This window comes from Bombina bombina, chromosome 5, assembly GCF_027579735.1.
Source record: "Bombina bombina isolate aBomBom1 chromosome 5, aBomBom1.pri, whole genome shotgun sequence".
Lineage (NCBI taxonomy): Eukaryota > Metazoa > Chordata > Amphibia > Anura > Bombinatoridae > Bombina > Bombina bombina.
Genome location: NC_069503.1, coordinates 373,784,468 through 373,802,816, shown reverse-complemented (window position 1 = coordinate 373,802,816; position 18,349 = coordinate 373,784,468). Strand labels below are relative to the sequence as shown.

At 38.1% G+C, this 18,349-nt stretch overlaps 1 protein-coding gene across 1 annotated transcript in view; it reads left to right on the top strand.

Moving 5' to 3' along the window:
• HACL1 (2-hydroxyacyl-CoA lyase 1) overlaps nt 1–18,022 on the top strand; it is a 181,192-nt gene extending 163,170 nt beyond the window's left edge. The window contains exon 17 of the mRNA XM_053714200.1: nt 16,104–18,022. Within this exon, the coding sequence (XP_053570175.1) occupies nt 16,104–16,136 (33 nt within the window). The 3' untranslated portion in view covers nt 16,137–18,022. The remainder of the gene's footprint in view (nt 1–16,103) is intronic.
• The last annotated feature ends 327 nt before the right edge of the window (nt 18,023–18,349 follow it).

The following is an 18,349-nucleotide window of genomic DNA, read 5'->3' as shown; positions in this document are numbered from 1 at the left end:
CAGGATCTCAAATCATTAAATTTGAAGGTGTGGAAACCCCTAGTGCTAAATCATAGAGGTTTCTCTGACTCAGTGATTAATACTATGTTACAAGCTCGTAAATCTGTCTCTAGGAAGATTTATTATCGAGTTTGGAAGACTTACATTTCATGGTGTTCTTCTCATAAATTTTCTTGGCATTCTTTTAGAATTCCTAGAATTTTACAGTTTCTTCAGGATGGTTTGGATAAGGGTTTGTCTGCAAGTTCCTTGAAGGGACAAATCTCTGCTCTTTCTGTTTTATTTCACAGAAAGGTTGCCAAACTTCCTGATATTCACTGTTTTGTACAGGCTTTGGTTCGTATCAAGCCTGTCATTAAATCAATCTCTCCTCCTTGGAGTCTTAATTTGGTTTTGAGGGCTTTACAGGCTCCTCCATTTGAGCCTATGCATTCTTTGAACATTATACTACTTTCTTGGAAATTGTTGTTCCTTTTGGCCATCTCTTCTGCTAGAAGAGTTTCTGAGCTATCTGCTCTTTCTTGTGAATCTCCTTTTCTGATTTTTCATCAGGATAAGGCGGTTTTGTGGACTGTGAATTCTAACAACATTAGTAGAGAAATTGTTGTCCTTTTCTTGTGTCCTAATCCTAAGAATTCTTTGGAAAGATCCTTACATTCTTTGGATGTGGTGAGAACTTTGAAATATTATGTTGAAGCTACTAAAGATTTGAGGAAGACTTCTAGTCTATTTGTTATATTTTCTGGTTCTAGGAAAGGTCAGAAGGCTTCTGTTATTTCCTTGGCTTTTTGGTTAAAGCTTTTGATTCATCAAGCTTATTTGGAGTCGGGTCAGGCCCCGCCTCAGAGAATTACAGCTCATTCTACTGGATCAGTCTCCGCTTTGTGGGCTTTTAAGAATAAAGCTTCAGTTGATTAGATTTGCAAATCGGCGACTTGGTCCTCTTTGCATACATTTACTAAATTCTACCGTTTTGATGTATTTGCTTCTTCAGAAGCAGTTTTTGGTAGAAAAGTTCTTCAGGCAGCTGTTTCAGTTTGATTCTTCTGCTTATGTTTTTCTTGTCATTAAAGAATAAACTTATAATTTGGGTTGTGGATTATTTTTTCAGCGGAAAATGGCTGTTCTTTATTTTTATCACTCCCTCTCTAGTGACTCTTGCGTGGAGTTCCACATCTTGGGTATTGATATCCCATAAGTCACTAGCTCATGGACTCTTGCCAATTACATGAAAGAAAACATAATTTATGTAAGAATTTACCTGATAAATTAATTTCTTTCATATTGGCAAGAGTCCATGAGGCCCACCCTTTTTATGGTGGTTATGAGTTTTTTGTATAAAGTACAATTATTTCCAAATTCCTTTGTTGATGCTTTTTACTCCTTTCTTTATCACCCCACTACTTGGTTATTCGTTAAACTGAATTGTGGGTATGGTGAGGGGTGTATTTATAGGCATTTTGAGGTTTGGGAAACTTTGCCCCTCCTGGTAGGATTGTATATCCCATACGTCACTAGCTCATGGACTCTTGCCAATATGAAAGAAATGAATTTATCAGGTAAATTCTTACATAAATTGTTTTTTCTCCTTCTATAAATGTGATTATAGGTGATCACTCAGTAATGAATACACCGTATGCAAGGTGTCCTGTTATCTTTTACACCATTACTGATGCTCTAGGTTTTTAAAATTAAAAAAAAAAAAATGTTTTATATAGTTGTGTAGTAGCACTAGAAAATCATTTCCTGAATCCCTAGGTATAAATCACCTTGCCAGCTATTAGCATTCTTTATAGAGGAAATAATCCAATACACATAAACTGTATATCTTAAAATGATTTATATTGCTAGTTTTAATATTTAAATGGAACAGTTTTTCAGAGAATGAATCAAGTGTGATTGGACACTTAAGGCTAAATTGCAAATGTAAGCATGTACAATATTAAAATATCACAATTGCGTAAACTTGCTCATGTATTACAAGTTAAAAGTAAATACTACCTCACGAGCGCAAACTAAATTCGTGATTGTCTGGTTAGCCCGCCTAAAGAGCTCGCATTAAACACAACATAAATACATTAAAATAAAGTGTTACACTCATATATAGAATATCTGATAAAATTATTCATAGAAATATTTAAAATAAAAACTTATAATGGTTAGAAGATATATGGTGTATGACAAGGTATTTGAATGGAAAGGGCTATATATTGTATGTATTTGTGTGTGTATATATGTATGTATGTATATATATATATATGTATGTGTATATATATATATATATATATATATATATATATATATATATATATATATATATATATATATATATATATATATATATATATATATATATATATATATATATACATACACATACATACATACACACACACACACAAGAAAAGAAATGCAGATAGCGTTCAGCAGTTAAAAGTAACAAAGTCTTTATTCAAAAAACTTGATAAAATGTCCATGGAGCACATTAAAAGCATCAGCAAAAACAAAGTCTGCTAACATGTTTCAGCCCTCAGGCCATAATCATAGCTATTAGACTAAACACCTGTGCTCCTTTAAAAGCTGCAGGATAAACCCTGATTGGATAAAAACAAAGGGAAGATTTGTGATGCAACAGTACTCATATCAAGTTACAATGTCAATGCTTTTAGCCCTCCTTAGCCTGTTTATACGAATGATTACAAAATCTAATACATGCTGTTGTATAATTAATCATATGATGATAAAACATAATATATAGAGAACAGAGTTTGCAATTAAATGAATACAAATAGTAATAAAGGTATGTATACATTAGGAGGAAAAAATGGTACAGAAAGCCAGAGTTGGTTACTCTGTTCTTTCTTTTTCTACAGTTCTCTGTAAGGAGTATTTGTCCTTTCACACCTTGTGAGCTGTCTTCATGTCGGACAGCTAGACTGCAGGTAAGTGCTTTTGTCTTCTAGGTCTTGGAGACTTGCACGTCAGAGGAATATGTCATATGCAGTAGATGGGGGCATTTTTAAAATCCTTTATACAGGATTTTCTTTGGCAGTGGGCAGGCACATTATGTATGTTGAGACTAGGGGTTAATCTTTAACTTTATTAGTATGTGTGTGGCTTTTGTTTTATATAGGGATTTATGTATAAACTTAAAATATGGCAGTTGGTTTTCTTTGCTTGCTTAGCTAGAACAGGCTTGAGTTTGAAACCAGCTGTAGCTACTTGCTCTTATGTTGTAGGCAGAGGGAAACGCGCCTTTTTACTTGCTGCGTAGTTTCCTCTCTCTCTGCCGGTCATGTGACTTCTCTCTGCTGTCGTTCTCAGCCTCCTGGAGGAGTTTATTTGCATGCAGATTTTGCTGCACATGTATCTTCTGCGGTATCTGCCGCATTATCTGCTTTTCTTATGCTGGGAAAACGCAAGAGGAAAATTAGACATTCAGATAGTAAGGTTTCTGTTCCTCTTATTGCTACGCAGGTTGCCCTCCCTCATAAGTCTGAGGAGGAGGATACGCCGGTAGGCTCTGAGGGTGAAATTTTAGATTCAGACAGTATTATTCCTTCATCTGATACTGAAGAAGTAAACTTGAGATTTAAGCTTGAACACCTTCATGTACTGTTAAAGGAGGTATTGGCTACTTTGGACGACTCCGATACTTCTGTCGTTGTCAACCCTAAGAAGTCTAGTAAACGTAATAAATACTTTGATGTTCCTTCCTCTGTGGAAATTTTTCCTGTCCCAGACCGTGTGACAGAGATTATTTCACAGGAATGGGAGAAGCCAGGGATTCCTTTCTCCCCGTCTCCTAGATTTAAAAAATGTTTCCTGTTGCTGACTCCATTAAAGATTCTTGGCGCATGGTCCCTAAAGTAGAAGGGGCTAGTTCTACTCTGGCGAAGAGAACTATGATCCCTATAGAGGATAGCTGCTCCTTTAAAGATCCCATGGACAAAAAGCTGGAAGCTTATTTGAAGAAGATGTATGTTCATCAAGGTCTTCAATGGTAACCTGCAGTTTGTATTGCCACAGTAGCAAGCGCGGCATCTTATTGGTGCGACGCTTTGTCTGAATCAATTTTAGTAGAGACTCCGTTGGAGGAGATACAAGATAGGATTAAGGCTCTCAAACTAGCCGATTCCTTTATTTCTAATGCTAACATGCAAGTTATTAGACTGGGAGCCAAGAAGTCTGGCTTCACTGTCCTAGCCCGCAGGGCATTGTGGCTAAAATCTTGGTCAGCTGACCTCTGAATCCATGCTTCAGGCGCTTGCTTACAAGGGGAAGATCTTGTTCGGACCTGTTCTGGCAGAAATAATTTTTGATATTACGGGTGGAAACGGGTCTTTTCTACCACAAGACAAGAAGAACAGACTCAAAGAATGTCAAAGTAATTTTCGTTCCTTTCGTAACTACAAAAGTCTTCCTCCCCCTCTTCCAAGCAGGAGCAGTCCAAGTCTGCTTGGAAGTCCAATCAGTCTTGGAATAAGGGGAAGAAATCAAAGAAATCCTCAGCTGAGTCTAAGTCAGCATGAAGGGTCGGCCCCCGGTTCGGATCAAGTGGGGGGCAGACTTTCCCTGTTTTGTCAAGCATTGAGACGAGATGTCCCAGATCCTTGGGCTTTGGACATAGTATCTCAGGGTTACAAAATAGAATTCCAAACTTTCCCTCCCAGGGGAAGATTCCACCTCTCAAGATTATCTGCAGACCAGGTAAAAAGAGAGGCATTTTTGAACTGCGTTCAAGACCTTTCCTCCTTGGGAGTGATTGTTCCAGTTCCAGTAAGAAAACAGGGTCTAGGATTCTATTCAAATCTGTTTGTGGTTCCCAAAAAAGAGGGAACTTTTCGACGCATTTTAGACCTAAAGTTCCTCTACAAGTTTCCCAGGGTACCGTCCTTCAAAATGGAAGCCATTCGTTCCATTGTTCCTGAAGAATGCGTATCTTCATGTTCCCATTCACAGGGATCATCACAAATTCCTGAGATTCGCCTTTCTAGACAAACACTTTCAGTTTGTGGCTCTTCCATTTGGCCTTGCCACAGCTCCCAGAATTTCTTTCATGTAAGAGTCCATGAGCTAGTGACGTATGGGATATACATTCCTACCAGGAGGGGCAAAGTTTCCCAAACCTCAAAATGCCTACAAATACACCCCTCACCACACCCACAAATCAGTTTTTACAAACTTTGCCTCCTATGGAGGTGGTGAAGTAAGTTTGTGCTAGATTCTACGTTGATATGCGCTCCGCAGCAGGTTGGAGCCCGGTTTTCCTCTCAGCGTGCAGTGAATGTCAGAGGCATGTGAGGAGAGTATTGCCTGTTTGAATTCAATGATCTCCTTCTACGGGGTCTATTTCATAGGTTCTCTTTTATCGGTCGTAGAGATTCATCTCTTACCTCCCTTTTCAGATCGACGATATACTCTTATATATATATATATATATATATATATACCATTTCCTCTGCTGATTTTCGTTTCAGTACTGGTTTGGCTTTCTACAAACATGTAGATGAGTGTCCTGGGGTAAGTAAGTCTTATTTTCTGTGACACTCTAAGCTATGGTTGGGTACTTTTTTAATAAAGTTCTAAATATATGTATTCAAACATTTATTTGCCTTGACTCAACATTCCTTATTTTCAGACAGTCAGTTTCATAATTGGGATAATGCATTTGAATCAATCATTTTTCTTACCTTAAAAATGTGACTTTTTTTCCCTGTGGGCTGTTAGGCTCGCGGGGGCTGAAAATGCTTCATTTTATTGCGTCATTCTTGGCGCAGACTTTTTTGGCGCAAAAAATCTTTTCTGTTTCCGGCGTCATACGTGTCGCCGGAAGTTGCGTCATTTTTTACGTTCTTTTGCGCCAAAAATGTCGGCGTTCCGGACGTGGCGTCATTTTTGGCGCCAAAAGCATTTAGGCGCCAAATAATGTGGGCGTCTTATTTGGCGCTAAAAAAATATGGGCGTCGCTTTTGTCTCCACATTATTTAAGTCTCATTTTTCTTTGCTTCTGGTTGCTAGAAGCTTGTTCCTTGGCATTTTTTCCCATTCCTGAAACTGTCATTTAAGGAATTTGATCAATTTTGCTGTATATGTTGTTTTTTCTCTTACATATTGCAAGATGTCTCACGTTGCATCTGAGTCAGAAGATACTTCAGGAAAATCGCTGTCTGGTGCTGGAACTACCAAAGCTAAGTGTATCTGCTGTAAACTTTTGGTAGCTGTTCCTCCAGCTGTTGTTTGTATTAATTGTCATGACAAACTTGTTAATGCAGATAATATTTCCTTTAGTAATGTACCATTACCTGTTGCAGTTCCATCAACATCTAATGTTCAGAGTGTTCCTGATAACATAAGAGATTTTGTTTCTGAATCCATCAAGAAGGCTATGTCTGTTATTCCTCCTTCTAGTAAACATAAAAAATCTTTTAAAACTTCTCTTTATACAGATTAATTTTTAAATGAACATCATCATTCTGATTCTAATGACTCTTCTGGTTCAGAGGATTCTGTCTCAGAGGTTGATGCTGATAAATCTTCATATTTATTTAAAATGGAATTTATTCGTTCTTTACTTAAAGAAGTACTAATTGCTTTAGAAATTGAGGATTCTGGTCCTCTTGATACTAAATCTAAACGTTTAGATAAGGTCTTTAAATCTCCTGTGGTTATTCCAGAAGTTTTTCCTGTTCCTGGTGCTATTTCTGAAGTAATTTCCAGAGAATGGAATAATTTGGGTAATTCATTTACTCCTTCTAAACGTTTTAAGCAATTATATCCTGTGCCGTCTGACAGATTAGAATTTTGGGACAAAATCCCTAAAGTTGATGGGGCTATTTCTACCCTTGCTAAACGTACTACTATTCCTACGTCAGATGGTACTTCGTTTAAGGATCCTTTAGATAGGAAAATTGAATCCTTTCTAAGAAAAGCTTATCTGTGTTCAGGTAATCTTCTTAGACCTGCTATATCATTGGCTGATGTTGCTGCAGCTTCAACTTTTTGGTTGGAAACTTTAGCGCAACAAGTAACAGATCATGATTCTCATAATATTATTATTCTTCTTTAACATGCTAATAATTTTATCTGTGATGCCATTTTTGATATGATCAGAGTTGATGTCAGGTTTATGTCTCTAGCTATTTTAGCTAGAAGAGCTTTATGGCTTAAAACTTGGAATGCTGATATGTCTTCTAAATCAACTCTACTTTCCATTTCATTCCAGGGTAACAAATTATTTGGTTCTCAGTTGGATTCTATTATCTCAACTGTTACTGGTGGGAAAGGAACTTTTTTACCACAGGATAAAAAATCTAAGGGTAAAAACAGGGCTAATAATCGTTTTCGTTCCTTTCGTTTCAACAAAGAACAAAAGCCTGATCCTTCATCCTCAGGAGCAGTTTCAGTTTGGAAACCATCTCCAGTCTGGAATAAATCCAAGCCTTCTAGAAAAGCAAAGCCAGCTTCTAAGTCCACATGAAGGTGCGGCCCTCATTCCAGCTCAGCTGGTAGGGGGCAGGTTACGTTTTTTTCAAAGAAGTTTGGATCAATTCTGTTCACAATCTTTGAATTCAGAACATTGTTTCAGAAGGGTACAGAATTGGTTTCAAGATAAGACCTCCTGCAAAGAGATTTTTTCTTTCCCGTGTCCCAGTAAATCCAGTGAAAGCTCAAGCATTTCTGAAATGTGTTTCAGATCTAGAGTTGGCTGGAGTAATTATGCCAGTTCCAGTTCTGGAACAGGGGCTGGGTTTTTATTCGAATCTCTTCATTGTACCAAAGAAGGAGAATTCCTTCAGACCAGTTCTGGATCTAAAAATATTGAATCGTTCATTGAATCTGCATATTCCGATTCATCCAGATCATTATCAGTTCCTGAGATTCTCTTTCCTGGACAAGCATTACCAGTTTGTGGCTCTGCCGTTTGGCCTAGCTACAGCTCCAAGAATTTTTACAAAGGTTCTCGGTGCCCTTCTGTCTGTAATCAGAGAACAGGGTATTGTGGTATTTCCTTATTTGGACGATATCTTGGTACTTGCTCAGTCTTCACATTTAGCAGAATCTCATACGAATCGACTTGTGTTGTTTCTTCAAGATCATGGTTGGAGGATCAATTCACTAAAAAGTTCATTGATTCCTCAGACAAGGGTAACCTTTTTGGGTTTCCAGATAGATTCAGTGTCCATGACTCTGTCTTTGACAGACAAGAGACGTCTAAAATTGATTTCAGCTTGTCGAAACCTTCAGTCACAATCATTCCCTTCGGTAGCCTTATGCATGGAAATTCTAGGTCCTATGACTGCTGCATCGGACGTGATCCCCTTTGCTCGTTTTCACATGCGACCTCTTCAGCTCTGTATGCTGAATCAATGGTGCAGGGATTACACAAAGATATCTCAATTAATATCTTTAAAACCGATTGTACGACACTCTCTGACGTGGTGGACAGATCACCATCGTTGAATTCAGGGGGCTTCTTTTGTTCTTCCGACCTGGACTGTAATTTCAACAGATGCAAGTCTTACAGGTTGGGGAGCTGTGTGGGGATCTCTGACGGCACAAGGAGTTTGGGAATCTCAGGAGGTGAGATTACCGATCAATATTTTGGAACTCCGTGCAATTTTCAGAGCTCTTCAGTCTTGGCCTCTTCTGAAGAGAGAATCGTTCATTTGTTTTCAGACAGACAATGTCACAACTGTGGCATACATCAATCATCAAGGAGGGACTCACAGTCCTCTGGCTATGAAAGAAGTATCTCGAATTCTGGTTTGGGCGGGATCCAGCTCCTGTCTAATCTCTGCGGTTCATATCCCAGGTATAGACAATTGGGAAGCGGATTATCTCAGTCGCCAAACGTTGCATCCGGGCGAATGGTCTCTTCACCCAGAGGTATTTCTTCAGATTGTTCAAATGTGGGAACTTCCAGAAATAGATCTGATGGCGTGTCATCTAAACAAGAAACTTCCCAGGTATCTGTCCAGATCCCGGGATCCTCAGGCGGAGGCAGTGGATGCATTATCACTTCCTTGGAAGTATCATCCTGCCTATATCTTTCCGCCTCTAGTTCTTCTTCCAAGAGTAATCTCCAAGATTCTGAAGGAATGCTCGTTTGTTCTGCTGGTAGCTCCGGCATGGCCTCACAGGTTTTGGTATGCGGATCTTGTCCGGATGGCCTCTTGCCATCCGTGGACTCTTCCGTTAAGACCAGACCTTCTGTCGCAAGGTCCTTTTTTCCATCAGGATCTCAAATCCTTAAATTTAAAGGTATGGAGATTCAACGCTTGATTCTTGGTCAAAGAGGTTTCTCTGACTCTGTGATTAATACTATGTTACAGGCTCATAAATCTGTATCTAGAGAGATATATTATACAGTCTGGAAGACTTATATTTCTTGGTGTCTTTCTCATCATTTTTCTTGGCATTCTTTTAGAATTCCGAGAATTTTACAGTTTCTTCAGGATGGTTTAGATAAAGGTTTGTCCGCAAGTTCTTTGAAAGGACAAATCTCTGCTCTTTCTGTTCTTTTTCACAGAAAGATTGCTAATCTTCCTGATATTCATTGTTTTGTACAAGCTTTGGTTCGTATAAAACCTGTCATTAAGTCAATTTCTCCTCCTTGGAGTTTGAATTTGGTTCTGGGGGCTCTTCAAGCTCCTCCTTTTGAACCCATGCATTCATTGGACATTAAATTATTTTCTTGGAAAGTTTTGTTCCTTTTGGCGATCTCTTCTGCCAGAAGAGTCTCTGAATTATCTGCTCTTTCTTGTGAGTCTCCTTTTCTGATTTTTCATCAGGATAAGGCGGTGTTGCGAACTTCTTTTGAATTTTTACCTAAGGTTGTGAATTCCAACAACATTAGTAGAGAAATTGTCGTTCCCTCATTATGTCCTAATCCTAAGAATTCTAAGGAGAAATCGTTGCATTCTTTGGATGTTGTTAGAGCTTTGAAATATTATGTTGAAGCTACTAAGTCTTTCCGAAAGACTTCTAGTCTATTTGTTATCTTTTCCGGTTCTAGAAAAGGCCAGAAAGCTTCTGCCATTTCTTTGGCATCTTGGTTGAAATCTTTAATTCATCATGCCTATGTCGAGTCGGGTAAAACTCCGCCTCAAAGGATTACAGCTCATTCTACTAGGTCAGTTTCTACTTCCTGGGCGTTTAGGAATGAAGCTTCGGTTGATCAGATTTGCAAAGCAGCAACTTGGTCCTCTTTGCATACTTTTACTAAATTCTACCATTTTGATGTATTTTCTTCTTCTGAAGCAGTTTTTGGTAGAAAAGTACTTCAGGCAGCGGTTTCAGTTTGAATCTTCTGTTTATGTTTTTCATTAAACTTTATTTTGGGTGTGGATTATTTTCAGTAGGAATTGGCTGTCTTTATTTTATCCCTCCCTCTCTAGTGACTCTTGCGTGGAAAGATCCACATCTTGGGTAGTCATTATCCCATACGTCACTAGCTCATGGACTCTTGCTAATTACATGAAAGAAAACATAATTTATGTAAGAACTTACCTGATAAATTAATTTCTTTCATATTAGCAAGAGTCCATGAGGCCCACCCTTTTTTGTGGTGGTTATGATTTTTTTGTATAAAGCACAATTATTCCAATTCCTTATTTTATATGCTTTCGCACTTTTTTCTTATCACCCCACTTCTTGGCTATTCGTTAAACTGATTTGTGGGTGTGGTGAGGGGTGTATTTGTAGGCATTTTGAGGTTTGGGAAACTTTGCCCCTCCTGGTAGGAATGTATATCCCATACGTCACTAGCTCATGGACTCTTGCTAATATGAAAGAAATGAATTTATCAGGTAAGTTCTTACATAAATTATGTTTTTCTCAAAGGTTCTGGGGGCTGTCTTGGCAGTGATCAGGGAATGGCAGTGGCCCCATACCTGGACGACATTGGTTCAGGCGCCATCTTTTCAACAAGCAAACTCTCATACAGAGATCTTGTTGTCTTTTCTCCATTCCCATGGTTGGAACGTGAATCTGGAAAAGAGCTCTCTTGTTTCAGCTACAAGGGTGGTTTGTTAGGGACCATAATAGATTCCCTATCTATCTCCTCTTGCCTCTCTCTCTTCAGTCTACTCTTTGGCCATCAGTGGCTCAATGTATGGAGGTATTTGGTGTGATGGTCGCTTCCAGGGACATCATTCCCTTTGCTCGATTTCTTTTGGGAGCTCTACAATTATGCATGCTCAGACAATGGAACAGAGACCATTCTGATCTGTCTCATAGGATAGATCTAGACCAGTCGACAAGAGACTCTCTGCCATGGTGGCTTTCTCAGGACCATCTGTCTCAGGGCACATGCTTCTGGAGACCTTACTGGGTGATTGTGATAACGGACGCCAGCCTGCTAGGCTGGGGAGCAGTCTGGGACTCGTTAAAGGCAAAGGGACTATGGAGGAGTCTGCTCTCCCCATAAACATCTTGGAGTTGAGAGCAATTTACAATGATCTGATGGCTTGGCCTCAATTATCCTTAGCCCGGTTTATTAGGTTTCAGTCGGTCAACATCACCTCAGTGACTTACATTAACCATGAGGGAGGAACTCAGAGTTCCTTAGCCATGAAGGAGGTGGTACAGATATTCAGTGGGCGGAAACTCACATTTGTTGTCTATCTGCCATCCACAATTCCTTGAGTGGACAACTGGGAAGCTGATTTCCTAAACAGACATTTCATCCCGGGCAGTGGGCTCTCCATCCGGAGGTGTTCTCCACCTTAACTCTCAAATGGGGGGGGGGGGGTGCCGGAGTTGGATCTGATGGCGTCTGGGCAGAACGCCAAGCTTCCAAGGTACAGTTCAAGGTCAAGAGATCCTCAGGCCGCTCTGATAGATGCTCTGGTGGTTCCTTGGGATTTTGGTCTAGCATACCTGTTTCCTCTGTTTGCGCTCCTTCCACAAGTTATTGCTCATATCAAATAAGAGAGAGCATCAGTAATTTTATTAGCTCCTGCATGGTCTCACAGGATCTGGTATGCAGACCTAGTGAAGATGTCTTCTCGGCCGCCTTGGAGGTTGCCTCTGAGTAAGGACCTTCTAACTCAGGGTCCATTCCTCCATCCAAATCTTGTTTCTCTGAAGCTGACTGCGATTGAACGCTTAGCTCTGTATGGTCATTGAGACCATAATCCAGGCTTGCAAGCCTGTTACTGGTGTGAATCTAAGGGCTACTCTTGGAGTAGGGTCAGGATTCCTAGAATTTTGTCTTTTCTCCAGGAAGGTCTGGAGAAAGGGTTGTCAGTCAGTTCTCTGAAAGGTCAGATTTCTGCATTACCTATTTTGTTACACAAGCGTCTAGCGTATGTGCCAGATGTTCAATCTTTTTGTCAGGCCCTGGTCAGAATCAGGCATGTGTTTAAACCTGTTGCTCCTCCTTGGAGCCTTACTCTTGTTCTTAATGTTTTGCAGCAGGCTCCGTTTGAGCCAATGCATTGCATAAATATTAAGTTGTTATCTTGGAAGGTTTTGTTTCTTATTGCTATCTCTTCTGCTCAGAGAGTTTCGGAACTCTCGGCTTTGCAGTGTGATTCGCCTTACCTTATCTTTCATGCGGATAAGGCGGTTCTTCGTACTAAATTGGGGTTTTGTTCCTAAAGTGGTTTTGGATAGAAATATTAATCAGGAAATTGTTGTTCCTTCTCTCTGTTCCAATCCTTCTTCTCATATAGAACGTTTGTTGTACAACTTGGATGTTGTGCGTGCTCTAAAATTCTACCTACAGACAACTAAGGATTTTCGCCAGTCTTCTGCCCTGTTTGTTTGTTTCTCAGGAAAGTGTAAGGGTCTGAAGGCTACTTCTCATTGCCTCTGGTTGAGAAGTAGGATTCGTTTTGCTTATGAGACTGCTGGACAGCAGCCTCCTTAGAGAATTACAGCTCATTCCACTAGGGCTGTCTCCTCTTCTTGGGCTTTCAAAGATGAAGCTTCTGTGGAACCGCTTTGCAAGGCTGCAACTTGGTCCTCTCTGCATACTTTTTCCAAATTTGATACTTTTGCCTCGGCTGAGGCCTCTTTTGGGATAAAGGTTCTTCAAGCGGTGGTGCCTTCTGTTTAGGTCTGCCTGTCTTGTTCTCCCTCCCTGTTCATTCTGTGTCCTCTAGCTTGGGTTTTTGTTCCCACTAGTAATTGAATGACGTTGTGGACTCTCCATAGCTTAGGAAAGATAACAAAATGTATGCTTACCTGATAAATTTATTTTTTTCCGGATATGGAGAGTCCACGACCCCACCCTTTATTAAGACAGTTATTTTTTTACTAAACCTCAGGCACCTCTTCACCTTTGTGTTATTCTTTTTCCATTTCCCTTCGGTCGAATGACTGGGGATTATGGGCAGGGGAGTTACACTTAACAGCTTTGCTGTGGTGCTCTTTGCCTCCTCCTTCTGCTGGCCAGGAGTCATATTCCCACTAGTAATTGAATGACATTGTGGTCTCTCCATATCCGGAAAGAAAGAAATTGATCAGGTTACATTTTGTTCTTTCTTATGTGTGTGTGTGTGTGTGTGTATATGTATGTATGTGTATATATATATATACATATACATACATATATATATACATACACACACACAGTGGATAGAAAAAAGTCTACACACCCCTGTTAAAATGGCAGGTTTCTGTGATGTAAAAAAATTAGACAAAGATAAATCATTTCAGAACTTTTTCCACCTTTAATGTGATCTATAAACTACGCAACTCAATTGAAAAACAAACTGAAATCTTTTAGGTGAAGGAAAGTAAAAATAAAAAAATAAAAAATATGGTTGCATAAGTGTGCACACCCTTAAACTAATACTTTGTTGGAGCACCTTTTGATTTTATTACAACACTCAGTCTTTTTGGGTACGAGTCTATCAGCATGGCACATGTTGACTTGGCAAGATTTGCCCACTCTTCTTTGCAAAAACACTCCAAATCTGTCAGATTGCTAGGGCATCTCCTGTGCACAGCCCTCTTCAGATCACCCCACAGATTTTTGATTGGATTCAGGTCTGGGCTGTGGCTGGGCCATTCCAAAACATTAATCTTCTTCTGGTGAAGCCATTCCTTTGTTGATTGGGATGTATGCTTTGGGTCGTTGTCATGCTGAAAGATGAAGTTCCTCTTCTTGTTCAGCTTTCTAGCAGAAGCCTGAAGGTTTTGTGCCAATATTGACTGGTATTTGGAACTGTTCATAATTCCCTCTACCTTGAATAAGGCCCCAGTTCCAGCTGAAGAAAAACAGACCCAAAGCATGATGCTACCACCACCATTCTTCACTGTGGGTATGGTGTTCTTTTGGTGATATGCAGTGTTGTTTTTGTGCCAAACATATCTTTTGGAATTATTGCCAAAAAAGTTCAACCTTGGTTTCATCAGACCATAACATCTTTTCTCACATGCTTTTGGGAGACTTCAGATGTGTTTTTGCTAAATTTAGCTGGGCTTGGATGTTTTTCTTCGTAAGAGAAGGCTTCCGTCTTGCTGTCTACCCCAAAGCCCAAACATATGAAGAATACGGGAGTCACATGTACTTCACAGCTAGCACTTGCCAGATATTCCTGCAGCTCCTTTAATGTTGCTGTAGGTCTCTTGGTAGCCTCCCAGACCAGTTTTCTTCACGTCTTTTCATCAATTTTGGAGGGACATCCAGTTCTTGGTAATGTCCTTGTTGTGCCATATGTTCTCCACTTGATGATGACTGTCTTAACTGTGTTCCATGGTATATCTAATGCCTTGGAAATTCTTTTGTACCCTTCTCCTGACTGATACCTTTTAACAATGAGATCCCTCTGATGCTTTGGAAGCTCTCTGCGGACTATGGCTTTTGTGTAGGACACGACTAAGAAAATGTCAGGAAAGACCTACTAGAACAGCTGAACTTTATTCACGGTTAATCAGAGGCACTTTAAATTATGGCAGGTGTGTGATGACTCTTATTTAACATGGTTTTGAATGTGATTGCTTAATTCTAAACACAGCTACATCCTCAGTTATAACACACACTTATGCAACAACATTATTTTAGTTTTTATTTGTTTACTTCCCTCCACCTTAAAGATTTCAGTTTGTTTTTCAATTGAGTTGTGTAGTTTTATAGGTCACATTAAAGGTGGAAAAAGTTCTGAAATGATTTATCTTTGTCTAATTTTTTTACATCACAGAAACCTGATATTTTAACAGGGGTGTGTAGACTTTTTATATCCACTATATATTTATTGTGTATATATATATATATATATATATATATATATATATATATATAATCAGATCAGGTAATAAGCACTCACTGGATTTAAGCACAGCACACTTTTATTAGGCAGTGACGTTTCGGGGCATTCACCCCTTCAGACGAATGCCCCGAAACGTCACTGACTAATAAAAGTGTGCTGTGCTTAAATCCAGTGAGTGCTTATTACCTGATCTGATTGAATATTCCTCTAAGCACCCTGGTCTGTGTTTATGGTTGGCAAGTGAGAGTGCACTACTTGGATTCATTATATATATATATATATATATATATATATATATATATATATATATATATATATATATATATATATATATATATATATATATAAAATCTATAACACACACGCTTTGGAACCCTTTTTATATATATATATATATATATATATATATATATATATTTATATTTAAAAGAATATTGGAATGTAAAATATTCATAACTTCCTTTGGGTTATCGCTGTGTGTCGGGTTAGCGTGCTAGCCATAAGTCTTAGGTTTTTTTCCAGTTTGCGCTCTCCATTGAAGTCTAGGGGGGAGAAGAAATTTAATGTGGTTGCAATATCTGAAGTCCTGAAGTTAGTGTGGCTTTAACTAATGCGCAAGCGTTTTACTTTCAACTTGTAATACGCACATTCAATGTTTACTTCCGGCTGTGTTTGTGCGCCTCTTGTAATCTGCCCCTTAGTAGGTGTATTCTGTTCTACAGTTAAAGCTTTTGACAATACCTTTTCAGCTCCTGAAAGTAGAGGAAAATATTTCACTCTATGGTGTTTAGTCCAGTGAGCACAATTTCTGATTGCTACATTTAATAACATGTTCATTTATATTATTTTTTTAAATCTCTGTTTTTTTTTTCTCTTCAGGAATTCCACTGGCTGACTCGTTCTAATCTATAAATGACAATTTCCATTTTATTGCTTCTGAAATTATGAAACCCATCAATGCACAAATTTCATTTGGAAAGAGCTCAGTTTACACTGGACATCAATAATTTACAAATTCAAGCTGCTTTTTAAAATTATTAAATAGTTTAAAATAATAAACTATCTGCAGTTATAAAGAATGTGAGAGCCTTTTATCTTCTAAGTAGTTTTTTTCAAAATGAATTCATCCTCTTACCTTAAGAATGAATTAATATAAGGGGTTCTATATTATTTTTATCAGCTAGTAAGTTAAAACATATACTTTTCAGTTGCCGATGGACAGGTTCTCTGCTTGAGAACTTGTCCCATGCAATTGTCCTGTTAGACATGCTAGTATCAGTCTGAATATAATGGTGATAAAGAAAAGAGGCCATCCTGCCTCCAGGTCCATGTGTTTTTATATATTGTCACCACTGGGTTTGCTATGTTATGCAGAGCCACCACTGATTTGCTATGTTATGCAGAGCAACCACTGGCTTGCTGTGTTATGCAGAGCCACCACTGGCTTGCTGTGTTATGCAGAGCCAGCACTGGTTTGCTATGTTATGCAGAGCCACCACTTTGGTACGTTATGAAGAAATTAACCATTATAGCTATTATAGTTATATTAAATCAGATTAGTAGTCAAGAATTTGTTGTGATAAAGGGAATTTATTTTCTTTATCTTTATAGAAAAAAATAGTTATCTATAGTTGCTTACTACATCACTAGAACATTCTGTTTAGAATCAGTAATGGTAGGGTATATGAATTATTCGGTGAGGAGGGGCACAAAATGTGTAAACAAAAATACTAGCACCGGCCTTGGTTCAGCTAGCTCTCAGTAGTACAATGCTGCTCCTTCAATAAAGGAAACCAATAGACTAAAGAACATTTGGTAATAGACTTAAAGTGGAAAGTTGTTTAAAACTGTACGCTCTATCTGAATGATGAAAGAAAAAATTGTGTTTCTTGTCCCTTTTAACGTCATATGTTCTTAAGTTACTGTTTAAATTAAAAAATATTCTACATTTTCTAAGTTTAAAAGTGGTTTGACCAAAAAATTTGAATTTTTTTTTTAAACACAAGCAAAAATATGTAAGCCATATTGTCTTCATTTTTATTGTATCATCTATGCCTTGACTGGTTATAGTTTTAAAATACTGTAATAGATCAAAAGTGACACAAATAACTTTAAAAGTTTCTGCCATTTAGCTATTAGTATCCATCACTTCCATCCACAATAGGTTACCTCAGACTGCTCCCCTCTTACTTACCTCCTGGACCACTAGATGGCAGCACATTTATCAAAGGGCCTTTGTGAAATTGGTTGAACTCTTTGGTAACCTGTGTTTAGGAGAGCTTTGGTTAATTTTTTTAAAATTTTGCTATGAATTTAATTAAATGTAATACCTGACATCTTTTTATGTAATTCTGGGGAAATATTTTTTTTTTTATATGTGTCTAATTTTCTTTGGGCATATTTTAAATGTGTGCTAATAAAATCATAATGTTTTATATAGTTTTTTTTATATATTTTGTATTTTTAATTGAATCATTAGCATCTATAGAAAGTAAACTAATAAAGATAATCTGAGCTTACCACATAAATATGTTGTTATTTATAAGCTGTTTTATACTTCAGAATATTCATATGTCACTAAAACTAAGAAAGAACGTTCCTTTTTACAGAATTACCACATACTAATAATCTCTGCTGTTTGATATAATTGTCAGAAATTGCTGCATTTTGTTAGAATTGCTGCATTTTAGCTTGTAATACCACATAGAAATATGATGAACAGAGTTCTAAATTAATGTCAAATGTTTGAGTCTTTAATATACTATTAATTACAAAAATAAACATTGATATGTAATCTATTATAGCAGTGATTGTAGCAATGCTCTAATTAGGGAGAAAAAATGCAGGAAACTGCAGGTAAGTCTGTAATTTATAAATGTTCATATTGTCTGTGATGTAAACAGGAAAAATAATTTGTTTGGTCAGGAGGTACATGTTGGAAACGTGTTCAACAAGGCCTATGATTGAGAAGAAGGAACTAAATAAAACCGAACTAACTAGAAATATTGTGGTGAGACTACACTAAATGGGATGTAAAATAAGCATACCAAATGTATTATGGTCCTTATGAAAGTTAGTGTTTTAACCTCTTAACACCCAATATGACGTATTGTGCTGCATGATGT